Source organism: Gopherus flavomarginatus, chromosome 4 (genome assembly GCF_025201925.1).
Source record: "Gopherus flavomarginatus isolate rGopFla2 chromosome 4, rGopFla2.mat.asm, whole genome shotgun sequence".
Lineage (NCBI taxonomy): Eukaryota > Metazoa > Chordata > Testudines > Testudinidae > Gopherus > Gopherus flavomarginatus.
Window position 1 is genome coordinate 93,110,120 of NC_066620.1, and position 27,223 is coordinate 93,137,342.

A 27,223-nucleotide genomic window follows, 5' to 3' on the forward strand; every position below is an offset into this window, starting at 1 on the left:
GGGTATTGAGTTAAATCCTTGAGGAGGCCATTCTGTGTGACAGTTGTTTGTGTTTCTCCTTCATGCAAAGCCACCCCTTTTGTTGATTTTAATTCCCTGTAAGCCATGTCGTCAGTCGCCCCTCCCTCCGTCAGAGCAACGGCAGACAATTGTTTCGTGCAAAACCAGGTGAGGAGGCTACGGCAGCGCGGTGATGAGAAGGACACTGTCATAGACTTCTCACAAAGTACAGGCCGGGCAATGTGCCCCAGCAATGTGCACATCATGCTGACAAGTTCTGCATGAGCTCTGGAAACATGCTGGCCAAACAGGAAATGAAATTCAAAAGTTCGCGGGCCTTTTCTTGTCTACCTGGCCAGTGCATCTGAGTTGAGAATGCTGTCCAGAGCAGTCCAGAGATAGTTCCCAGAGGCCAATACTGTCAAATTGCGTCCACACTATCCCAAATTTGACATGGCAAGGCCAATTTCAGCGCTAATCCCCTCATCAGAGGTGGAGTAAAGAAATCGATTTCAAGAGCCCTTTAAGTCGAAAAAAAGGGCTTCATCATGTGGACGGGTCCAGGCTTAAATCGAGGTAACGCTGCTAAATTCAACCTAAAGTTGTAGTGTAGACCAGGCCTCAGTGTTAAAAGCCATGCCTTACTTCTAGTCTGAATTTTTCTAGTTTCAATTTACAACCACTGGATTTTCTTACACTTTTCTCCACTAGATTGAAGAGCCCATTATCAAAATGCTGTTCCCCTTGTAGGTATTTATAGACTGTGATCAAGTCACCTCTTAATCCTTCTCTTGATTAAACGAAACACACTGAACTCCTGGAGTAAAATATTCCAATCCTTTAATCGTTCTCTTGGCTCTTCTCTGAAACCTCTGCAATTTATCAACATCCTTCCAGAAATGTGCCAAATATAATGGTAATATAACCTACCTTCTCCTACACAATATTCCCCTATTTATATATCTAAGGATCACATTACCTGTGTTTGTCACAGCATCACACTGGGAACTCATGTTCAGTTGTTTATTCACCTGGATCTTCAGTCCTTGTCAAAGTTACTGCTTCCCAAGATAGAGTCGCCCATCATTTAAGTATGGCCTACACTCTTTATTCCTAGATACATGACTACGTTTGTCCATATGGAAATACATATCATTTTCTTATAGCTGGTTCAGTGATCTATCCTTTTCATCACTTACCCCTCTATACCTCCTATCCATCACACTAGTGGGCTCTGCACTGACTTCAAAGAAAGTTCACAAAGGGAAGCTTGCAGGGAAACGAAGAGGTGTGCATTGGGGAGGGGACACATTATCTACTGATTACACTGGAAAAAGTAGTTGGAATAACACTTTTAAATTAAGTTTCAACATGTATTTAGGAATGTGGTAGGAGCAAACAGATTCATTTTAAAATAACTCTAGTTTATTTTATAAGCAGATGATATCCAGGACAGATGGACTACTGACCTAATACAGTACGGCAGTTCCTACATTTGACAACACATACAAAATATTTACTGTAAAGATATAGCTATTTATTTTCTAACACTTCCGTATACATTACTAGAAAGTTAGAAGTGTAGAAAAACTGGAATTAAATCTTGCCAACTCTAATTGGTAGCAAGTGGCAAAAAATAAAAAACTATTTTTCCTGTAGTGTTAAGGAAATAATGTGGGTATTTTTAAAAATGGCATATGCAAAGTCGTATATACAGTCATGGTATGTCATAGAGAAACCATTCTATTTTAAGAAGAAACTGAAACATTTTGAAAAGCTAAAATCTAAAAACTGAGCTTTCTGCTTACCTAATGTGATTTTTAACCTCACAAACCACATTGAGAATTACTGAAAACTACTAAGAAAAGCTTTTCTTTAAAAAACAAAACAAAAAAAATGTAAAAAGACGTCACTACTAATTTCTTTAATTTTACACATGATATATTCTGACACTAGAAGCAGCCACTCTACAAAATCAGTAATCAGCCTGAAAATGTTCTTAAAAATTCATCTCTTGTAAAAATCCTGTTGTACCAATACATTTATTTATGTTATGAAAATGTATATTGAGAAAACACACAACAATCCCTACAATTTTATTTAGCTTTTCTAATTAAAAAAATAAAATTCATGAAATACTAACAAACCCAGAATAAAATGGGCTTCATGAAAGTGTCCTGGAGGGGGTTGTGGGATGAAATTTTCAACCCTGGGGCTAGCTCATTGGTCAGGTCACTACACCATTTGTATGTACCTTATTTTAACAGGGGAAAAAAAAAAAAGCCAAAACTAACAAATTACGTTTCTCAAGCAGGGAGGACAGCTGTGTAAAAGAGATTAATATAAAATAGGTTTGGCATATTCATTTTTAATACCAGTAGTTAGTATATCCTACCACAGGTTCAGAAGAACAGTTTCTCAGGGGGGAGGGATGTTGGAGATAGAGCAGTTTATGTCTTCATTGTCAAAACCTATTTTACAAGGGTCAGGGTGCAAGCAAAGGTAGTGGAAGGAGGCAGATGGAGTCTCTGCACTTCCTTTACACCACACAGGTAGACGCCATGATGACTCCAAAGAAGGTAGCACAAAGGGGAGCACAGGGAGATGGGCTGGGATTGTGGGGATGCACATCTTCCACTGATTACACTGGAGAAAGTATTGAATAAACACTTTTTAGTTAATTTTCAACATGTATTTAGCAATGTGGTGAGCAAACACATTTATTTTATATTAATTTTATTTTGAACAATTTATAAGCAGGATCAGGATTTATAAATGAAGATAGATAACCTACTTCATCACCACCCTCACTATCGAGAACCAGTTATTTTGAATTTGTAACAAAATGTGCTATTGGTATTCTAAATGAATGCATCAATCCTATTTGGATTAATCTCCTTAGTTTTTTCAGAATTCCTCCTGCCAGAGAAACTTCATTTGTTAGTTTCAGTGCTTATCTGGAGCTAGAATATTCTGCAGTTAGAATAAGCAGCTGGAAAAGGACTGACACATTCAATTTAAATGTCAATAACACATTCTGTTCCTTCCCTGGGGACTGCACATTGGTGGGGAGGCTTGTGTGAGCCAATGACCATAAGAACTATGCCCACAGGAGTTTTAACTTTTGGTAGGGCCACCCAGCCAGACAGGTAGGGACAAGATGAAAAACAGTCCACTGGTCCTCCAGGTTGAAGGTTTAACAATACGCCAACAACCTATCCTTGTAAAAACATTAAGTTATAGAAACAGAACAAGGCAACCAGCATGCCAAAGTGATCACTCTGTTTCAACAGAAATGCTAAGTCTTGGTGAAAGCAATCAGGAAACCAAGAGTCTGAGAAGTTCTTTATGAAAGGTAAAACAAACTATGAAAGTAGGTTTCTGGAATATCACAACAATGGCTGCAATAACAAAAGCTGTGCCGGTGCTGAAAGAAATGGATGAATGTTATCTCAAAATTCTTGGAGTAAAAGAATGTCGATGACCAGGGGATGATAAAAATGGATTCAAAAATGAAAAAAAAAGTCATTAAACATTCCAGAAGGTAAGATGATCACCAGTCAGAGGGAGTAGCATTAAATTATAACTTCCAAAACAGAAAAATCACTTATAGACTAGGAGCCAATTAACAGTCAAACAGTAGAAGACTGGAAGAACTGTGGCTGGTCTCAGGGCTCAAAATTGGTGCAACACTACTCCCAAAGGAAAATATCTATAAAATAGCTTGGAATTCCCCAGATGGAGTCAATGTAACAGATATCGCAATCATATGCAGTGTGTTTTGGGACAATATTGTATTTTACACTGAGAGCAAGAAAACTTGAAAAAGCCATTATATTGAGATGGGCCAGATGGTATGAGCCATAGAATATTTATAGCCCCCTGTACCAATATGGTTAATATGTATTTGTGTGTTCCTGGTTCACCCGGAGCAGGGGGTGGGTGGGTAGAGGGCTTCCTGAAAAATCTGGAATCGCTATGGGGTGATTAATGCAAACCCCCAAAGCTAGCTATGCAGATAATATGCAGATAGTCCCAAGGCTGGCAGGGAAAGGGTTTTGGGATACAAAGGCCAATTTTAAGCAGCCTTGGGGCCTTCGTTCTGATCCAGAAAACAGACATGAACTTTTGTCCAAGAGGTTGCCCTTTAATGAAGGTTTGGAAGGACCTTAACTTGCCAGGATCACATAGGACTTATGGATGACCTTCGTAATGTTTAGTAACTGTATACATTCATGTTTTTTTATGTGCTTGCTTTGGAGAGAGCTGTTTGGTAACTTGACATACACTGTTCATAGCCCTTGGAGAGAAAGCTCAGCACTGAGACTGGACTCAGTCACACCTGCTTGCCCAGGAGAATCACAGCAAACTGCAGCCTAAAACCCCGGTCTGGAAAGAGAAGAGACATGGGTCCCCACCCAGAGAGAGGTGAAGGCTAGAGGCCTGAGACATGAATGGGTATTCCTAGAAAAGACTACAAAAAAGTAGTTTACCCAAAAGCATGACAGTCGCTGTGAACCAGATCAACCATCCATGAAAAAAAATTTAGATCAACTCTCCAGCGAATCAGAGCATACAGATGAGATGACAACTGGAAGTCACCAAAGTTTACGTGTGGCAAGACTGAAGATCAAATTTAAGAAAAACAAAGCCTCAAAAAGCACCAAGAAAACTGACAGCAAAAGGCTAACAGACAAGACATTTTGGCAGCAAATTTCAAATTGAACTGAAGAACAAGTGCTACAAGACTTCAATCCATTACAAGAAGTCAACATTGAGATGGCATGGTCCTTTCTGAATGGTACTATCATAGATGCTACAATAACTATCTGGTTTCCAGACAGGCAAACCTAAAGTTTGGATAAGTAAGGATACATGGAACTCTGTGAAAGAAAGAGAACAAGCAAAAGCAAAGATCAACTCCTCAAAAACACCTTCAGAAAAGGCAGCAGAAAAATCTGTAAGAAGCAAGGAATAAAAGAGGAAATACATGGATAACATCAAGAAAGATGTTGATGAATTCTGTTGCAGTGTAGAAGACCCAAGTTCAATTTTTATGCTACACATTCCTAAAGTTAAACAAATGAATCAAAATGTGACATATATTTAAATTCATATGATCACAGTGGAGATCTAAGTGTATGTCTGCACTGCAGTAAGAACCTGTGGCTGGCCCGGGTTAGATAATTTCGACTTGCAGGGCTCAGGCTGCAGGGTTATAAAATTGGGCTTGGGCTGGAGGGTCCAAGAGGTTGGACTCTAACCTGAGCCCAAACATCTACACTGCAATTTTATTGCCCTGCGAGTTTGAGTCGGCCAACCTGGGCTAACCACAGCTGTGCTGTGGGTCTTTAATCACAGTGTAGACATACCCGAAGAGTCTCAAATCCTATTGTTACCTGGAATTTGAATAAACATTTTTGAATAGTGAAACCACAGCTATGCTTCTATGGAATTTTGAATATTTATTAGTTATCCAAAAACTATAAAGTTTTGTGTGTGTCTTTGGTGTTTTTACCCTAATTTACTGCAAATGTAATAAAATGAGATAATATACCATAAATCAAAAAAGAAGTGCAGAAAAAAATGCAGTTAAGATTTGCTTGAATTGTTTAGTGATTCTTAAACCAATTAGGAAGAATGAATGAGGTAAGGAAATGCTTTCAACAGGAACCAAATACACTTGGAAACCAAGATATTAAAGACAGTATGAAATGACTCCTGTTGACAGAATACTTTATATGCTTACATTTGTTGTGCGTGCAGTAATCAGTTCAGAATTTACTACTGTGGTTTGTCATACAGTCACAAAAACAGTAATAAACATTAGCAGGATAAATCTGTAAAACTTTTAAAAATAAATCTTCATGTACGTATATAATTATTTTACTTTTCTCAAGTTTTTTTTATAACATTCTATCCAGAAACGGAAACATTTTGACTCCAGTTCAGCTATGTACTTAAGCACATGCCTGACTATAAGCATATGAGAATTTCTACTGAACTCGGTATAACTTTAAAACCTTAGGTAATACAAAATCTTCTATTTGATTCAAAAAGACAAATTAAATAGTTTTCAATATTCAGTTATTATATATTTATTAATATAAGATATTCTGGCATTAGAAAAGATGCAGAGAAGGGCAACTAAAATGATTAGGGGTTTGGAACAGGTCCCATATGAGGAGAGATTAAAGAGACTAGAACGTTTCAGCTAGGACTCTTTGTTGCTTTTTACAGTTCCAGACAAACACAGCTACCCCTCTGATCATTGTCCATGCATACGTTTAATCCTTTACTTAATTTAATAATTTTTTGGCCTCCATACCTTGTGGCAATGAACTCCAAAGTTTAATTATGTACTATATCTTATAGAAAACACATTTTAAGTTGGTATGTCTGTGCTCTAGAAAACAGAAATACAGAATTGTAGTGGAGTTGTGGCTGCCTTGTAGAGCCCCTTGCTCGCCAGGCATGGCACTGCAGGCACTTCCTGCCTCAGTTTCCCTCCCCAGAGTGGATCTCCTCAGCTTTCCAGACACTGATAAGTTATGGAGACATACCTTAGTCCTCCAGCCAAGTCACAAACAAACATAACCCCTTCTGGGGTAGCAAATGTTCATCTAAAAAGTCCCAACAAACAAGGGTTTTTCAACCCTCTGGGGCTTCTTTTCAGTCTGTCTGCAGCCTCTCTCTGGGCTACCTTTTTAGAGTATCTCTCTGGCTCTGGGATAGAGCACTCAGCCCCCAGGCTGGTTCCCCTAGAGTACCATTCTCAGCCCCTGGATAGCTTGCCTCAGGACCTTCCACAGTTGCCTACCCACTCCCTGTGGTTCCACTCTCAGCATATAACTACATTCAAGATGGGAGGTGTGATTCCCACCTAAAAATAGCAGTGTGTCCACGGTGGCATGGGTGGCTGCTCAGGCTAGCTGCCCTGTGTACAATCTTGCTTGATCTCTTGGGTAAGCACTTGAGCAGACTGCCCATGCTGCTGTAGACACACTGCTATTTTTAAGTGCTAGCCTGAGCACAGCTAGAGTGGATATTATCTATGTGAGTTGGGAATTACATCTCTTAGCTCCAATGTAGGCATATCTTCAGACTAATTTCTCTCAGCCCTCTTCTATGGCCCGGGTGTCTATTAAACTATCACCTGAGGCCTGCCCCCTCAGGCTAGGAGGCAGCCAATTAATTATGCCACGAGATGGGGCCAAGGAGCAAGACACCCTGTGACAAGCCTTCTCACAGGATATGTCTCTGTATGCATATAAACATTGATCCAGGCTACAGCATAACAGCACAACTCATCTTTACAGAAATGGTAAATTTATTCTCACAGTCACTATTTTCATCTTTTGTAATCAATTGGGTGAAGTCTACGAGATCCAGAATGAGGCAAAACAGGGACACTGAGGAAGCGCTAGCCATAAAATCTCTTGTCCCCCAATAGCAGCAAAATAACATCATATCTTTTTCTAGAAAGGAGCAGATTTTCATAACAAGCTATAATGCTAATTAACTTGACTACTTGCTTGAGGGAACCTATCGGCTACATGTAAGCATGAGGGGATTAGAACTTGGGATTGCAGAACCCAGGACAGCTGATATTCTCATAGTAGCCCCACCAGGCCTTGCAGAGCCACATCCAGGGAGCACTATAGCAAGTAGGTCTAACAGCAAGTACTTCCCAAGGGATCCAGCATGCCAGTGCTTTGTGGCCCTCTGATTGACCAACCACCCTATTTAACCCTGAAGGATGGCCTAGGAAGTTGTGTGGGCAACAATATAGACTTTGGGCCTCCTGTGACTCCAGACCTCACCTTGTAGCCTCATCTCTGACTCTTGCCATCTGACACTGACCATGATTTCTTCCTCCTGATTCCAGTCTGGTATTGTCTCTGACCAGCCTAACTTTGACCCCAACTCTTGCTTATTGAGCCTGGCTTTAGCAATTTCTCTGACTCCTGCTTACTGATTACTGTCCCTGATGTGTGGGCTCCAGCCCCATTGTGACTGCTAGGCCAGACTGCCAATGCCTCATTCCCTTACAGTAAGCGCCCCCAAATTGCTTTTGTATCCCTACTAAACAAATGCCAAGAACACGTGTCTGAGATGACACCATTCTGTGCTACATTTGGTGTTTGTATGGCAGCCTTCACTGCCAAACTCTAATGGGAAAAGAGAAAGAAACAATTGGTGATATCCTTTAGAACATGGCACTTGCACACAACTTTTTTAAAAGGTAGGCTAAGGGTGTGATCACACCTGATTTACCACTGAGCCCAGAAATTAGACAGATAGATGCAGCCATTAAATTCACAAGAGGCTTCAGCACAACTGAAATCATTATAACAATTCTTCAGTCCATATTGACCATCTTAATGTAAATACTATTCCTTTAACACTGGAAAAGTCTATCAAGCTTGGATTGTCAGATGTGCAAGTATTGGACATGTAAAAGAAACTAGTCTTAAGTGCAAAACAAACTTTTCAGATTATTCATTTTAAATAAATTTTCAGTCATGAATCAGCATTTTTACTTGATTATGCTGGTGCTGATAACCACATTTATCTGCAACACATTTTTCAGCTTGCATTCTTTAAGTGTATAAAGGATAAATGTTCTTGTTAGCTCAAAGTAATCTCCTTTGACAAATTTCATTTTCAGCGAAGTTGCATAGGAGATTCACACACAACTCACACAAAAATTAAATCTACAATATGTAAATCATTTGTGAATAGAACATTTGAATATTCCAATCCTTCTGAATGACTGAAAAATAATTGTAAATCACTTGAAAGAATTTTTTAAACTCAAATAAACCTATACAATGCTGAACTTTATAGAAACGCTACTGGAAATAACTTAAATGAAGCAGGATGGGATGGGGAAGAGAAAGGAAGGATGAGTCATACATCAGATATTACTGTTTCTAACAAACTTGTTTTGTTAATTCTATACTTACTCCTTTCTTATGAAAAAAAAGCGATCTTATATTGCTTACTTGAAACTGAGGCCATGGCTACACTAGAGAGTTGCAGCGCTGGTGAGGGGCTTACAGTTGTGGCCACACTTGCAAAGCACGGCCAGCGCTGCAACTCCCTGGCTGCAGCGCTGGCTGTACACTCGGTCGAGCCTCGGGTGTAGAGATTCCAGCGCTGGTGATCCAGCGCTGGTCAGCAAGTGTGGACGCCCACCAGCGCTTTTATTGACCTCCGGGGTATAAGGAGGTATCCCAGCATACCTTAGAAGCCTCTCTGGTAATCATGCACACTCCACTGCCCTGGGCTCAGCTGACCCCACCTTTAAATGTCCCGGGAATTTTAAAAATCCCTTCCTGTTTGCTCAGCCAGGTGTGGAGTGCAATCAAATATTCAATCAATCAGCGACCATGCCTCCATGCCCCAAACGAGCCCCAGCATGGAACAATTCCGAGCTGCAGGACCTCATCAGTGTTTGGGGTGAGGAAGCTGTGCAAGCACAGCTGCGCTCCAGAAGGAGAAATTATGATACCTATGGGCAGATATCACAGTCCTTGCTGAGAAGGGGCCATGAACAGGACGCGTTGCAGTGCAGGGTCAAAATAAAAGAGCTGAGGAGTGCTTACTGCAAAGCCCATGAGGGAAATCGCCGCTCAGGAGCTGCCCCCACAACCTGCCGTTTTTACAAGGAGCTGGATGCCATACTTGGGTGTGACCCCACTGCCAATCCTAGGAGCACGATGGAGAGTTCAGAGCAGGGAGAAGTGGGGGAGGGTGTAGAGGAAGCCGACAGTGAGGCTACTGGCGTGGAGGGAGACACCCCGGAGTCCCAGGAGGCATGCAGCCAGGAGCTCTTCTCAAGCCAGGAGGAGGCTAGCCAGTCGCAGCAGCTGGAAGTTGCTGGTGAGGAAGAAGCTGCGGAGCATGCTCGGGGTAAGCAGATTTTTATGTTTTGGGAGAGGAGGGTTTGGGTTATGGCTGCCTGAATGCATGCCTAAACGTGGAATAGCCCATTGATTTGCTCTATCACGTCTCTGTAATCTGCCTCGGTAATCTCTTGAAAAGTTGCAGCCAGAGCGTGCGCAATGTGCTTTCGCAAGTTTATAGGGAGAGCCACCGTGGTCCTTGTCCCAGTCAGGCTAACTCGTCCAATCCACTGTGCAGCGAGGGGTGGGGGAACCATGGCTGCACACAGGCAAGCTGCATAGGGGCCAGGGCGGAATCCACATTGCTGTAGAAGACCCTCCCTCTCTTCCCAGGTAACACGCAGCAGTGATATATCTGGCAGTAGGAAACCCTGTTGAGAATTTAGGGATACTTGAGTGCAGGGCGCCAGGTTCGCGGTCCCCCCCCCCCAGCCCCGCGGTGCGTTCCGGTCTCCCCACCCCCTTCCAGCACGTAGCCAGCCCCACGGTGCCCTCCGGTCTCTCCCCCCCCTTCCCAGCAGGCAGCCAGCCCCACGGTGCCCTCCGGTCTCTCCCCACCCTTCCCAGCAGGCAGCCAGCCCCGCGGTGCCCTCCGGTCTCTCCCCCTCCTTCCCAGCAGGCAGCCAGCCCCGTGGTACCCTCCGGTCTCTCCCCCCCGTTCCCAGCAGGCAGCCAGCCCCGCGGTGCCCTCCGGTCTCTCCCCGCCCATTCCCAGCAGGCATCCAGCCCCGCAGTACCCTCCGGTCTCTCCCCCTCCTTCCCAGCAGGCAGCCAGCCCCACAGTGCGCTCCGGTCTCTCCCCCCCCTTCCCAGCAGGCAGCCAGCCCCACGGTGCGCTCCGGTCTCTCCCCCCGCTTCCCAGCAGGCAGCCAGCCCCGCGGTGTCCTCCGGTCTCTCCCCCCACTTCCCAGCAGGCAGCCAGCCCCACGGTGCGCTCCGGTCTCTCCCCCTCCTTCCCAGCAGGCAGCCAGCACAGCTGTGCGTTCCCCCCCCCCCCTCACCAGCAGGCCGGCAGTTACGCGGACCGCCCCCCCCCCGCCAGCAGCTAGCCACCTTCCTGTTCACTACTGTCCCCTGTGCAGGACACCAGCTACCTCCTGTACCCAGTGCAGATAAACCCCAGTGACCCATCGGTCAATTCCCCCTCCCAGGTGCAGTCGGGGCAGAAACACTCACCCCATTGCTTGCCATGCCTTCGCTTCCCTGGCCTCTCTGTGCTATGTTAAGTATGTGGGAAGGATGCTACAAGAAGTCTAAAAACTCCTTCACTGTGTGATAATAAACAATGTAGCCTCTGTGTATTACATGTTTCTATCTATGTTTTTTTTAGTGACCTTGACTAATGCAGCCGGATCACCGGCCTCACGTCGCTTGCAGAACTTGAGAAAAAATCCGCGAAAATCAAAAGAAGAATTGATCAAAGCCGTTATGATTCACTACAACAGAGAAAGTAGGAAGACGCAGGAATGGAGAGTGAAAATGTATGAGTGGAGGCAAACAGAAAGCAGGAGAAAGGAATTGGCTACCAAAAAAACCTCAGAGCAGATGATAAGCCTCCTGGCTCGCCAAACTGAGTCTTTCGAGTCTCTCGTAGCCATGCAGGCAGATCTGTAGCATGGTAACCCACACCCCTCCCAAAGCTCTCTTTCTTGTTCCCCAGTATTTGCACAAAACACCTTTCTCCAGCAGCCAGTTTCTTATTACCCCCAGCTGCCCCCAACACCTGTACGCACACCTACCAGCCCTGATAACTACAATTCTTACCCTGTGCACTCCACCCCCATTAACCTGCAGCATAGAAATCCTGAAGTGCAGCAGACATTGAACAGTAATCCAAACAGGACATATTCAAACCTCTGAATGTACAGTCCACCACTCTAACCCCCCTGGCCTTTTATGTACTGTACTTTGAATAAAGGATTTTATGGCTTTTAGAATACGTTTTATTATTGCAGGAAGTGGTAAATATTGTACCCCAAGGTAGAAAGGAGCACAGCAAGCACCAAACATTACTGTTGGCTCTCAGCATCAAATTGCTCCCTTAAGGCATCCCTAATCCTTGAAGCCCTTTCCTGGGCCTCTCTAGTAGCCCTGCTCTCTGGCTGTGCAAATTCATCCTCTAGGGGTCGAACCTCGGAGGTCCATTCCTCACTGAATCTTTCACCCTTCCCTTCACAAATATTATGGAGGGTACAGCACGCGGATATAATAGCGGAGATGCTGCTTTCCCCCCAAATCTAGCTTCCCATAAAGACACCTCCAGCGGGCTTTCAAATGGCCAAAAGCACACTCCACAGTCATTCTGCACCGGCTCAGCCTGTAGTTGAACCGGTCCTTGCTCCTGTCAAGCTTCCCTGTATACGGTTTCATGAGCCATGGCATTAAGGGGTAAGCGGGGTCTCCAAGGATCACAGTGGGCATTTCGACGTCCCCTACTGTGATCTTGCGGTCTGGGAAAAAAGTCCCGGCCCTCAGCCTCCTGAACAGGGCACTGTTCCGAAAGATGCGTGCATCATGCACCTTTCCAGGCCATCCTGAGTAAATGTCAGTGAAACGCCCATGGTGATCCACAAGCGCTTGCAGAACCACGGAGAAATACCCCTTGCGATTAACGTACTCTGATGCCAGGTGGGGTGGGGACAGAATAGGAATATGCGTCCCATCTATTGCCCCTCCTCAGTTAGGGAAACCCATTTCTGCAAAGCCATCTACAATGTCCTGCACGTTCCCCAGAGTCACAGTTCTTCTTAGCAGGGTGCGATTAATGGCTGTGCAAACTTGCATCAGCACCATTCCAACGGTGGACTTTCCCACTCCAAAGTGGTTCGCCACCGATCGGTAGCTGTCTGGAGTTGCCAGCTTCCAGATTGCAATAGCCACCCGCTTCTTCACTGGCAGGGCAGCTCTCAATCTCGTGTCCCTGCGCCGCAGGGTAGGGGCGAGCTCAGCACACAGCCCCATGAAAGTGGCTTTTCTCATCCGAAAGTTCTGCAGCCACTGCTCGTCATCCCAGGCTTGCAGGACGATGTGATCCCAGCACTCAGTGCTGGTTTCCCGAGCCCAAAGGCGCCGTTCCTCGGTGCTGAGCACGTCTGTTACTGCCACAAGCAATTGAGTGTCTTGAGCGTCAGGTATCAGAGGGGTAGCCGTGTTAGTCTGGATCTGTAAAAGCAGCAAAGAATCCTGTGGCACCTTATAGACTAACAGACGTTTTGGAGCATGAGCTTTCGTGGGTGAATACCCACTTCTTCAGATGCATGTGGTGGAAATTTCCAGGGGCAGTATATATATGCTAGCAAGCAAGCTAGAGATAACGAGGTCAGTTCAATCAGGGAGGATGAGGCCCTGTTCTAGCAGTTGAGGTGTGAAAACCAAGAGAGGAGAAACTGGTTTTTTTTTTTTGCTGCAGGATGGCCACCTTAAGGTCTGCAATAGTGTGGCCAGGGAGGTTGAAGTGCTCCCCTACAGGTTTTTGTATATTGCCATTCCTAATGTCTGATTTGTGTCCATTTATCCTTTTCCGTAGAGACTGTCCAGTTTGGCCAATGTATATAGCAGAGGGGCCAGCAAAAAAACTTCAGGACCAGACTTCAAAGAGAAACTGCTGAGCTTCAGTTCATCTGCAAATTTGACACCATCAGCTCAGGATTGAACAAAGACTGTGAATGGCTTGCCAACTACAGAACCAGTTTCTCCTCTCTTGGTTTTCACACCTCAACTGCTAGAACAGGGCCTCATCCTCCCTGATTGAACTGACCTCGTTATCTCTAGCTTGCTTGCTAGCATATATATACTGCCCCTGGAAATTTCCACCACATGCATCTGAAGAAGTGGGTATTCACCCACGAAAGCTCATGCTCCAAAACGTCTGTTAGTCTATAAGGTGCCACAGGATTCTTTGCTGCTTGAGCGTCAGGCGTTTCAATATCATCGTCTGACTCCTCACTGTCACTTTGCAGCTGAAGGAATAGCTCCACTGCCATGCGTGATGTGCTGGCAACATTCATCAGCAACGTCCTCAGCAGCTCAGGCTCCATTTGTAACAGAAATCTCAGAAATCGCGCTGCAGACTCACAATGCCGCCAAACTGCTCGGAATGTGTAGCAAAGCACCACGGGGCGTTGGAACAGGAAGCGGAAAGACCCGCACACTTCCTTCCCCTTCCCACAAGCCACAGCGCCAAAATGGGACGAGGTGCTCTGTGGGATAGCTGCCCACAATGCACCACTCCCAACAGCGCTGCAAGTGCTGCAAATGTGGCCACACTGCAGCGCTGGTAGCTGTCAGTGTGGCCACACTGCAGCGCTGGCCCTACACAGCTGTACAAACACAGCTGTAACTACCAGCGCTGCAAAACTGTAAGTGTAGCCATGGCCTGAGTTCTGTTCAACTTACATGAAATGGCTTATACACAGAAGTTGCACCAATTTAACTAAAATATTTTTTTAAACAAATTTAACTAAATTAACTTCAATCCCCTGGTGTGGACACTTTCAAATTAATGTAGCTAAACTACTGAATAGTAAGGCCCCACTCTCAGATGAGGTTGAAGAGCATTTACTAGAGCTGATAAAAGAGGGTGCCCAATGCTGGTTTTAAGACATCTTTAAGCGCCCACAATCATTGAGTCATCTCAACACTAGTTCAGTCCTTGGACTAAAACAGAGCATCCAGAAGACCGAACTAATCTGTACTCTCTGCCAACAGCCCCAGGGACAGGTCTGGCAGCTGGTGACTACTCTGACTGAAATGTTCTGGCTTGGCCTCTCTGCTTGCTGATGAAATCTGATGGAAAGCTTGAGTAACAACTTTTTTTTTATTTTCGAGTGAGATTTTGAATAGGGAAAGTTGCCCCTCCCAATCCCATTCCTTCCACCTCCTGCCCCCGAAAATTCTTACTGCTTTTTTAAGTTGTTGAAATTTGGCAATGAAATAAGCCCTCGATGAGGAGAAATGCCCTTGAATCTTCTAATGAAAAATGGTTTCGATTTGATTAAGTTACGATCATCATTTCATTGCGACAGAAACAGAAAAAAGTTAAATCCACCTTGACTTCAGCTGTGGATTCTTTTCATATACTATGACATGGTCTTGTTTGTTCAGATCTCCTTGGCCAAACATACTCAAATACAAAAAACACTGGAATATCAATTCTACAATGTTTTCTTTCCATGTCCACAAGCTAAGCTAAGAGAAAACAGCATGGAATTTATAAAGTAAATCAGTAACAAAGTGTAGCATTAGAATATAAAGAAAAGTTTATATCTTTTTTGTTTGAGTCTGTTTGTTCAAATCTCCTTGGTCAAACATGAGCACATCAAGTACCCGAAGAGAATTCACGCTTGAAGTTAGCAGGATTGGCATTCCTTTTGTAACTTTAATTAAGCAACACGAAGTAAGAATTTTTTCCTCAGTGCTATTATGTGTTGTTTCTGTCATAATACCATCATCATCTGTAATTCATAGCTAACAAGATAAAGTAATTTTTCCTTGCTACTTGACAACTCTAGAATCAGGATGCAAATATAGCATTTTGCATTTGACTAGATTAATTTGAATATTTTTTAAAGCTTGAAACTTTTGTGACTTACATAATATCACTATATAACAAATATAACTATCATATCATCTGAAGAACTTAATGAAACTGAAGTCTATTTTCTTCAAGTAAAAATTAAAATAGCACTTAAAGAGCACATTAAATTAAATATGCAGTTACTGTAACCATATCCACCTAAAAAAACCTAGACTGAAAGCTAATAGGAGGATCAATTGCCTCCTATTACTATTAAAAACATACAAAACTGCATTGATCCAGCAGCACAGCAAATAAGACATCACCCACAGGAATATGGTTAAACAAAAGACTATAAGTTTAATTTAAGAATGTGTAAGAACCAGTGAGGAACTAAAATGTAGCTCCTTCCCACAAACTATCCAGCAGGGATAGTCCATTGTGATTCTATAACAAATTGCCATTAAGATCAAAACCAACCCTTAGCAGGAGGCTGTGCTTAGATCTCATTTGCAAAATCAACTGGAAATCAGGACCAAGATGATCGCAGGGGCTTGTGATTCTTTTTTTCACATGAGGGATGAAGGGTGCCATTTTATGCACCAGACACTCATCGTCTTCCCTCATTCTGCAACAGAAAGCTGGGGTCCCCAGCCAAATGCAACCAAGCCAATATTTGTATTACAAGTCACTTATATCTGTTAAAGGTACTATAGGCCCCCAGTATCTCTAATAGCTCACATTGAATACCAGTCACAAAGTTGCAACAGATATGAAAGGTCTACCCTGGGTTAGACCATTAGAGGAAATGTATATTTAAAAAAAAAAAGAAAGAAAGAAAGAAAGAAAAAGGTAAAAAGAGAGAAATCCCACACTGCCAGCTGCCAATTTTGTGATGTGGGAAAAGTTACTCCTAGCCCTTGAAACAAGCACTGGCAGAAGTGAGAGCAGAGCAGAGCAGGAAATCCAGCAGCATGAGTAATAAATCACTGCAACTAACTAAACTAAAGGTGAATGACAGTTAATTTTTCACAAAACCTCTTTTGAGTTTCACTAAACTTCCCAGAAAACTCTACGGTGGGATGAGATACACAGGGCTGCCTGGGGGGGGGCAAGTGAGGCAATTTGCCCCATGCCCCGGGCCACACAGGGGCCCCAATGAGAGTTTTTCAGGGGCCCTGGAGCATGGTCCTTCACTCGCGCAGGGGGCCCCGGAAAACTCTCGCGGGGCCCAGGTCCCTGGAGCTTCTTCCGCTCCGGGTCTTCGGCCCCAGGGCAGAAGGACCCCCGCAGCCAAATTACCACAGAAGTGGGACCCGCCGCCAAAGTGCCAGGTCTTCAGCTGTAATTCGGCGGTGGGGGCCCCCCGCCGCAGGTCTTCGGGGCACTTCGGTGGCGGGTCCAGAAGCAGAAGGACCTCCCACCACCGAATTACTGCCGAAGAGGGGGGCTCCCCGCTGCCGAAGACCCCAGGCTCCCTGAATCCTCTGGGTGGCCCTGGAGATACAATATGCAAAGTCTCTGAAGGATCAATTTACTTTTAGGCTTATAATGGGAGGGTGGTTCAACTTTAACTATGAAACAATTACCTCACTTCATAGTGACAATCAAAGACTGAAAAGAAGTTTTCTGTTAGTGAGCAGAGTAAGTTTTTCTAAGAAAACTCTGCCCCCTTCTTCCTCTTAACTATAAAAAGGGTCATATCTCCACTGCCACCAATGTGCCTCTTGCTATCAACCCATCTCAAGAGAGGCAAAGATTTCAGTTTAGTTCAGGCTATTTAACATCTGTCTCTGTATAGGGGATAAAATGCCTGAATGGATGAGACAGCTTGGCTAATGCACTGTCACACCTAACATTAAGGCCAAAGAAATGAGTTGGATGAATGTGAAAAAAGGAAAGAAATAAGGGCTTAAAATGTATTCATTTTGTCAGAGAAGTACAGTACTGTACAGTTGGTGAAGATTCTATCCCTGGTTCTATAGTGAGATGGAGATTCTTTATGTCCTGCAATGATGATCACTCTCGCTAGATTCCTATTGTTAAACTCAGGTTTGTGTTTTTCTCTGATTAGGAGACTATTTCAATTCACTTTCTCTTTCACTCCATGAATATTTTAACACTGGCGTTTAATATCCTTTTTAAGCATTTGGTTTCAGGAAGTATGGCACTGACAAGAGCTGAGAGATCAAGCTAGTTCACAATACAAGATACTTTAGACTGCATTAACATTTCTATTCTTTTTTCACCCTTGTACTACCTCAGAAACATCACCTCATGGATGTACAGCACATGTGCACAACCAGGAGAGCCTGAAAGTGCAAGTCAATGAAGGCAGATAATAGAGATATCCTGGCATTAAAAATAGATATTGCATAGAGACCACATCCATAGAAGATTTTCACCTGCCTTAATATAATCTTGAACATATTGATTCATTATGCCTAAATTTTGATCAATAAAATGACATAAATTAAAATGGGCAATTACATTGCTAGAATACTGTAGGCCTTTTTATACATTAAGTAATGCTGAATTTTCTCTCTATTGAAGTAAAATATCTGTCTACAGTAACTAGTTATTATGATATGCACTAATACACTCACATACAGGTTCTTGCAATAAGTGAACACTGACCGATTAATCTAAATTAAATGGAATCTTCATTGAATTAGGGTATAACACGTTCATACTAAAAATGTTCTTTCCAATCTATATCCCTGATCATATACTGGGACCCAGTAATGTGGACCCCTAGGCCAATGTGTACTCCCAATGAAGTCAGTGGAACTTTTCATGGTGTAAGATGGCTGTTGGCCCCTTACTGAAACTAAGTGGGATCTTCTTGGTTGGTCCTCTCCCAATACCAGGAGAAACAGGAAGGGCCAAAGAGAAATCAGGATCCTAAGCCTGAAAGTCCCCAGGGCCAATGGGCAGAGGCCAGCACTCCAAGTCAACAGGATTGACAGGGCAGGCAGGCCAATGAGGGAGTCAAGAGCCCCAAACCCCATCCTCCATGTGAGCTGAAACTGCTGAAGCCAGAGTGGGGGCAGAGCTAAAGTGAGAACAGCAGCCTGAGCTGAGCAGAGGAGAGAGCAGAGCCCAAAGACAGAATAGGCAGAGCTGGGTGGAAGGTAGAGCAGCAGCTGCACTGAGCTGGAGGAGGCAGAATGTGGCTGGAGCAGATTTGGGTGAAGAATGTGACCATTGTTCTGTGAAAGCAGGTCTGGTCGGTGAGGGAGAGCTCGAGGAGCGCATATCGCCACTCACATCAAGTGAGGGAACTACATTTGTCTGAGCCATGTCAGGACTATCAGGATGACCGTGGCCTTGTCTACTCATATCTTGTGTATTATGCATGATATCAAGGGGGTCAGTGGGAACATGAGTTGTGCATCCCATGTGACGAGAAAGGCATCCTCCAATGATCATGGCCCCATCACCTCCCTCGAGGAGAACATCAGGCATTTGTGGTTCGTTGGGGACGCAAATAAGTCGATGAGGGGAATGCTGCATCGGTGGAATATGGATTGCAGGATTGCCTCATTCATTTCCCATTCATGGTCTCGAGAGAAGTATCTGCTTAGTGTGTCCTCCATCGAGTTCTGACAGCTGGGAAGGTAGGAGGCCAAGATGTTTATGATGTGGCATATGTACCAGTTCCACAGTTTCATAGTTTTGGTGCATAGTGAGTGTGATCAAGACCCCCCTTGGCAATTGATGTAAAACATGCAGGCAATGTTGTCAGTCATTATACTAATTGATTTGTTCTTTATATGTGATAAGAAATGTCTTCAGGCATTGCATATCGCAGGAAGCTCTAGTAGACTGCTGTATAAATGAGTCTTCTCAAGAGACCATTTGCCTTGAACCATGTGCTGATGCAGGTGGGCATTCTGTCCTATCAGTAAGGCATCTATCATGATTACTATTGACGAGGGTTCTTGTTGGAATGGGAATACTAATGCATACATTTTCTGGTCTTGTCCACCAGTGTAGAGAGTCTAAGACTCAGGGTGGCATTGTTAGTTGTTTGTGGAGGCTATGTTTGCTGGATATGTATTCAGAGCTCAACCAGCCCTCTAGGCAATGCATATGTAGTCTTGTGTGTCTGACCATAAACATTGCGGCTGCCATGTTTCCTAACAGTTGCAGTCTTATATGGGTTGGTATTTGGGAGCTGACTCTGATTTCCAAGATAAGGTTTGTTAGCATTGCGAATCTGTTCCATGGCAGGGACACTTTGGCCTCTATGGTGTTGAGATGTGCCCTGGAGAAGTCCAGTTGTAGAACAGGAATTACGGTCAATTTTTGTTAATTTATCTGTAACCCTAGATCCCTGAAGAGTGCGATTGTCATCTGGACTATGTCCAGCGCTTCTTCTTGAGTTGGGCCCTTGAGAAGGCAATCGGCCAAGTATGGGAAGATTCTTATCCCTTGTTTGCATAGATGTGCTGCTACTACCGCTAAAGTTTTGGAGAAAACTCTTGATGCAGTGGACAGGCCAAACGGTAGTACTCTGTACTGAAAGTGTTCGTGTCCTACTGTGAACCACAGGGATTTCTTATGAGCGAGGTGTATGGTAGTATGAAAATAAGCATCTTGGAGGTTTAGGGCTAAAAACCAGTCCTCCTTTTGCAGCACTGGAAGTATCGTGCCCAACCTACTTGGGGGTGATTCTTTTACTCATGGTTTATGTTTATGAACCCTGTTTGCGGTGTTTTCCCAAATTAACTCTGAGTTACTTCCTTCCTTTTATTAAAAGTTCCTTTTCTACACTCGGACTCTGTGCTTGCAAGAGGGGAAGTATTACACACCAGACGTGGTGTGTAATTTTCCCAAGTTACTGGGTAGGAGCTTGAGACAGTTCTGTGTTGTATTGATGGAAAGGAACCCTTAAATATTGAACTCGGCCCTGGTTGCTGCTGGCTCCACCTGGCAGAAGGGTTACATCACAGTAGAATCTTAGGCTTTACCCACCTCTTCTTCCTAAATTGACTCATATGACCATTGACTTTCCTGAAACTTAAGCATAAAATTAAGTGCTTTGCTAAATCGGGCCCCAAAAAATAAAACTGCTATTATTATCAAAAGGTGGGCTTCCTTTTTATGCAATCTCTCATCCTTCATTCCACATACTTATCACTTTTAAAATCCTTTGCCATATGTTACCATGCAGTGCAACTGTCATAAATTAAAAATTAATAAAGATGTAAAGTAAGTTTCTGCAGTGCACAAGAAGCCCACAAGTATTTAGGTTTGTAACTAAAATAAATAAGACTTCTCTTTTGGTTTTCTCTAGCTCTCTTTTCCTGGTCTGTTATTCAGCAAACCTAATAACATATACAAACCTTTTAGGTGTATTGATAAGATTAGACAGCTATTTAGTTATCAACCACCAATTATCTTTATAAGAAGAGTTTTGTCAGGACTCTGGAGTGATACAGTACTTGATGGCACAACTGTCAAAATCTCAGAGAAACTAATAGCAACATTGAGGGGAGTTTGAACAAAAACAGGTATTGCAACTAAACATGACACAGAAGGAAGTCATATGACTCAAGCAAAAGAAAAAAAAGGATGTAAATGTAAGGCCTCCCGCTAGTTTATTACAAGCTCCTTCAGAAAGTAGTGCCCCAGAACCTTATAAAATAAAGCACTATAGGATTCTATCAATCTAACAGAGGGTTTTAATTCAGGAAATTTGCTGACACAAGGAAACATAAAGTGCTTGTTATTAAAGAGCGCCAATATTTTGTAGCTTCTCAAACAGGTAATAAAACCACAAATATGGAGTACATCACCAGCCCTAATAAAATTGGTAGTTCCTTTCTGTCTGACAGGATCAGAAATAAAACACAGATGAGCTATACGTAAATGACTAACCCAATATCAATCATTCCCTCTCTGCTATCATGTAAAAGCAATGGGCAGATCACATATTTATTTTTCTTCACAACATGTAGTATTTCTTATGGCTGAAATGCAAGCCACAGTGTTTTCTATTTTTAATATAGTTATGCTTTTCTATATTTCTTAAAGATGAAAGCATTAGTGATTTCACTTCATTAATTATTTCAGTACCCAAAAGAGGAATAAAACAGCTGAAAGCATTCCCATTAAAATGCAGTTTGTCGTATTCTACCTGAGGCCACTTTTCTGGAAAGCAGTAAACAGAAACTAAACTAGCAAGGGACTTCAGAAGACTTTGTAATTTCACTTAATGCATTTCTTAGGATGAATATAGTTGGGCAAGGGAAAGGTTTTGATGGGAACGAAACTTTTAAACAACTATATATTTTTATTCAACAAACTAACTGCCATTTGAATGCTGATCCTACGATAAAGAGTATAGTGCAGTATAAATACTTAGATAATTTGCCTATCATTGCTTTCTAAAAGGGACACTTTCTTGATTCCAACTGCTTGATCCCAACTCTCTGCAGTCTTATTAGGGAGATCTTAGTCTTTATACTGAAGTTTGAATTTTCCTGCAGGTGGATTTATGCACCTGAGGGGAGGTAAACAAGATTCAAATTGCTTAACAATCTATTCCTTTTAATCTAAAAGATCCTAATAAACTCTAGCCTAATTAAAAACACAGATCATAAGCCCACTCTTTCAGAACTTAATCATATGAATATAAAAATCAATAGAACTACTCACATGATTAAGGTCTACAGGAGTGAGCCCCTACAAAGCAACTCTTGCAGCATATCAGCCAATAGTCTTGTTTGGGCCTGAACTCTCCCATCTTTCACAGTTCTGTTCCAACCAAAAACTTGAAAGTTGGCTCCTGATGGTGTCTAAAGTATTCATTTCCTCACCCAAAATCAGGTCGGCTTCAAACCAGTCAGGGCTATGGGTGTTGACTGAGAAGGACTGCCCAGGGGCACTTCTTATTCCTGTTAGTATCTTAGTGAAATACCAACCACTCAGAGCTAATTATTCACCCTCAATTTAGTGAAAAGAGACTAATAAATATTTTTCAGTAAATCAGAACAATAAATAAAATTGAGGAAATTGTGATCTGCTCACAAGACATTTTATAAGCAGAAAAGGGTAAATTTATCAAATTAATTATTTGCTGTGAATTATTCACTCAACTCTTGAATTAAAGTAAACCAATAATTTTGGGTGAATGTAATCTTTCACACCTTTGCTTACAGCCAGATAAAATTCTAGTTACTTTTATTAATTTAAATAGCTTGGTCAAATTGGGTAGACAACAATGGGGAAAATATTGACACTGTGACTAATTAGTTTGGAATTTCATTTAGACAAGATCTTTGCATTAATATTTAACATCACCACATTATTATTATTTATTATTTGTATTACAGAAGCATCTGGGAGTACTAGTGACAGCCTAAGACCCTGTTGTACTAGGTGCTGTACAAATACAGAACAAAAACCACAAGACATATTGGTCAGCAAGATAGCGAGTGATCTCAGCACATCAGCAGCCTACCTGTAGTTGAGTTTTTTTGTAGTCATCATGGAGAACGAGAGTTCTGAGGAGAGTCTGGAAGGTACATAATGATGAGCTTTGGTGATGTTTATGGAGAGCACCTCCCAAGCATGAGGGGCCACATGGGAGAAAGCACAAAGGTGCTTGTCTGTATGTTCAACTAGTCCGTGTTGGTGGCTGATGTTGTGAAATAATCAGAGGTGAGAGTCGACCTTTTGATACTAAATGAGAAATGGTAGGGACAGTGGGAACAGACTGTTATGGGCCTTAAAAGTGAAGATAGCCACTTTATGGTTGATACAATAGAGAAGGGGGACAATGGAGGGATGCAAAGAGGCGTGATATAGTCAAAGAGACAGGATAGGAAAATGTTCTTTGATGCAGCATTTCTCAATGGATATAAGCAGATTACATTAATCAAGGCCAGAGAAAAGGATGTTGCTGTAATTGGGATATAAGATTATGACAGCCTGGATGAGAGTTTTAGCTCTGTGGATGGCTAAGAAAGACTATATCTTAGGCCTGGTTTACATTACGCGTTTAAACCGAATTTAGCAGCGTTAAACCAATTTAACCCCGCACCCGTCCACACAACGAGGCCCTTTATATCGATATAAAGGGCTCTTTAAACCAATTTCTGTACTCCTCCCCGACGAGAGGAGTAGCGCTGAAATCGTTATTGCCATGTCGGATTAAGGTTATTGTGGCCGCAAATCGACGGTATTGGCCTCCGGGCGGTATCCCACAGTGCACCCTGTGACCACTCTGGAAAGCAATCTCAACTCGGATGCACTGGCCAGGTAGACAGGAAAAGCCCTGCCAACTTTTGAATTTCATTTCTTGTTTGCCCAGCATGGAGCGCTGATCAGCATGGGTGGCAATGCAGTCCCAAATCCAAAAAGAGCTCCAACATGGACCGTACGGGAGGTATTGGATCTGATTGCTGTACGGGGAGACGAATCTGTTCTATCAGAGCTCCATTACAGCAAATGAAATGCCAAAGCATTTGAAAAAATCTCCAGGCTATGATAGACAGAGGCCACAGCATAATGCTGTGTGACAAGCGTAACGAAAAGCCAAAGAATCAAATAGATGCTCATGGAGGGATGGAGGAGGTACTGAGGACTCCAACTATCCCACAGTTCCTGCAGTCTCTGAAAAGCATTTGCATTCTTGGCTGAGCTCCCAATGTCTGAAGGGTCAAAAACATAGTCGCCAGTGGTTCAGGGAATATGTTGGCAATTTAAACTCTCCCCTCGCCCCCGAAAGAAAAGGGAAAAAAAAACATTTCTCGCCTTTTTTCAGTGTCACCCTATATCTACTGAATGCTGCTGGTAGATGGGGTGCTGCAGCGCTGAACACCAGCATCCCCTTCCCGGTGGCAGACGGTACAATACGACTGCTATCCATCGTCATCATCAGCCCGTGAATGCTCCTGGATGGTCTCGGTGAGGTCGGCCGGGGGCGCCGGGGTAAAAATGGAATGACTCCCGGTCATTCCCGGCAGATGGTACAGAACGGCTGGTAACCATCTTCATCATAGCAACTGGAGGCTGAACTCCATCAGCCCCCTCCTTTCATGTCTAAAGAAAAGATTCTGTACTGCCTGGACTATCATAGCAGCGGAAGGCTGGGCTCCTCTCCCCCGCCACCCTTTAATGTCCTGCCTGGACTATCGTAGCAGCTGGAGGCTTCCTCCCCCTCATTTTATCTCACTAAAAAGTCAGTGTTTCTTATTCCTGCATTCTTTATTACTTTATCACACAAATGGGGGGACACTGCCATGGTAGCCTAGGAGGGTTGGGGGAGGAGGGAAGCAACGGGTGGGGTTGTTGCAGGGGCACCCCCTACAATGGCATGCAGCTCATCATTTCTGCGGGATATCTGGGGCTCTGCACTCTCTGGTTCTCTAGTAGACTTGCCCCATATTCTAGGCAGGACTGACTCTATTTTTAGACAAAACATAAAGAAGGGAATGACCCATGGTGTCATTCCCATTTTTGTCCATGCACCCCCAGCCGACCTCAGTGAGGCCAGCTAGGAGCACCCATGACAGCAGCAGATGGTACAGAAAGACTGATAACCATCATCTCATCACCAATTTACAATGGCATGGCAGACAGTGCAATAGGGATGGTAACTGTCTCTGCTACCTCGCAAAGGCAAATGAATGCTGCTGTGTAGCACTGCAGTATTGTGTCTGTCAGCAGCATCCAGTACACATACGGTGACAGTGACAAAAGGCAAAATGGGCTCCATGGTTGCCATGCTATGGCGTCTGCCAGGGCAATCCAGGGAAAAAGGGTGCGAAATGATTGTCTGCCATTGCTTTCATGGAGGAAGGATTGAGTGACGACATTTACCCAGAATCACCCGCGACACTGTTTTTGCATTGGGATCTCAACCCAGAATTCCAATGGGCGGGGGAGACTGCGGGAACTATGGGATAGCTACGGGATAGCTACCCACAGTGCAACACTCCGGAAATCGACGCTAGCCTCAGTACATGGACACACACCACTGAATTAATGTGCTTAGTGTGGCCGTGTGCGCTCGACTTCATACAATCTGTTTTACAAAACCGGTTTATGTAAAATCGGAATAATCCCGTAGTGTAGACATACCCTTAGAGAGGTTATGCAGAAAGACTCTGTAAGACATAGGCACAGTCTGGCTGTGAGGACCTTGAAAGAGGTCCTAATCGAAGATGACAGCCTGTTTACGGCCTGAGTGACAGGTAGAATGGTGGTGTTCTCCACAGTGATCAAGAAAAGCAGTAGGTGATAGCGGTTGCTGTGGGAGGAGATTAAGAGCTCTGTTTTAGGCATTGGCATGTTGAACTTGAGCTGATGGGTAGACTTCCTTTAGGAGATATCAGAGAGACAGGCCAAAATTTTCGTTTGGACAGGAGACAGATCTGAAGTAGAGAGGCAGATATATAAATCATCCCATAGATAAGGTGGTTGGATTAGTGTTTGCAGATAAGATTAGCCAGAGATACAATCTGGAGGGAGAAGAGAAGGGGACCAAGGACAGAGACCTATGGAACTGCCTCAGAAAGTTGGAGGGCAGATGAGGAGGATCCTCCAATGCACTGAAGGTGCAACTAGAGAGGTACGAGGAAAACGAGGACAGGACAGTCACAGAAGCTTACAATAACAAAGTGGTTTAAAAGAGGTGTTATAGTAGGCTAATGACAATTGATATTAAATGACCTTCCATTGAATGTTCTTTCAGTACAAAGAAGACGTTTATGTGCCTCTTCAGAAATATCAAACTATGTAATATTTAATCTTTCAGAAACTAAACAGAAAGCAACAAGAAATTTGTATTTGTAGCAAAGAACAATGTCCTGGATCCAAATAATTAAAGCTGGTAGTCTGATGTGACCAGGAGGGCCTCAAATCTGCCTCAGCCAAAATAAGGCAAATAAAACATATGAGTGACTGACTATCTTCTATGCTGTGACTAGTGCATCCACAAGTAAAGGTTCTGGATGGTAATGGAAAGTGAATCGTACTTCCCAATTAATGGAAATTTTGCTCATGTAAAGACTGAAGGATGATGTTGATAATTACAGTGTACTTAAAGAATATATTTTTGTAATATTTCTATTTTACTGCAAGTTTTCCAGATGTTTCTCTCTGTTAATCTTTCACAGAAATATAAACATTAGCTTTATCAATATGTGTATTTTGGGAAGGAAATATTATGGACCAACACATATAGCATACGGTATATATAGCCTGTCACACAAATGAAGAATATGTTTGTTAGCAGGTTATTTGAGCCAAAATTTCCATCAGTATTTGCAATTTTAAATATTTTACAAAATTTCTTTCATGCAAGGCTGACAAAGACACTGGTACATGGAACAGATATGACATGAAGTGATGTATTTTGCAGCAGATAACGCACATTGTAGTATAGTTGTAAAAACACCATTTTTTGTCATAAGTAACATAAAATTCCATTATGTAATGACATAATGGAAGAATCTGTGTATTATTAAAGAATACCAAACATAGTAACAAAAAACAATCAATATACTTTATTGTCTCTCTCAGAACACAGATATTTCAAAGAAAAGAAAAATGCATTAATCATAAAATGAATGGCAAAATATCCTAATTACAAGAATTCTATCTTTTTCAGTGTATTCTAACATTTCTTTGTCTGCTCCTGACACTTTACCTGTTGGTGCATTCCATCATTAGAAAGCAGGATGCACATCTACTTATGAGCACAGAATAAAGCAGACTTGCATGGATCTCCATTTCATCAAGAGGTGCAAATCTTGTGAGAAAATAAAACCCCATTCTTCTG

The 27,223-nt window shown here is 43.0% G+C and overlaps 2 protein-coding genes across 5 annotated transcripts in view; one reads left to right on the forward strand and one right to left on the reverse strand.

Annotated features, from left to right (window-relative positions):
• Positions 1 to 27,223, reverse strand: part of PACRG (parkin coregulated) — a 472,217-nt gene that overhangs the window by 349,755 nt on the left and 95,239 nt on the right. The window lies entirely within an intron of this gene.
• LOC127048985 (zinc finger protein with KRAB and SCAN domains 2-like) lies at positions 9,387 to 11,791 on the forward strand. The gene is made up of 2 exons (XM_050949181.1): positions 9,387 to 9,918; positions 11,242 to 11,791. Exons 1-2 carry the CDS (start codon positions 9,396 to 9,398, stop codon positions 11,523 to 11,525), a joined length of 807 nt encoding a protein of 268 aa, XP_050805138.1. The 5' UTR covers positions 9,387 to 9,395; the 3' UTR covers positions 11,526 to 11,791.

What these genes read in the sequence shown, in the direction of transcription:
- LOC127048985 (XM_050949181.1), top strand. Translation starts at nt 9,396, where the DNA reads ATGCCTCCATGCCCCAAACGAGCCCCAGCATGGAACAATTCCGAGCTG. An exon ending in AGCTGCGGAGCATGCTCGGG is followed by an intron (nt 9,919 to 11,241) that starts GTAAGCAGATTT and finishes TGTTTTTTTTAG; the next exon opens with TGACCTTGACTAATGCAGCC.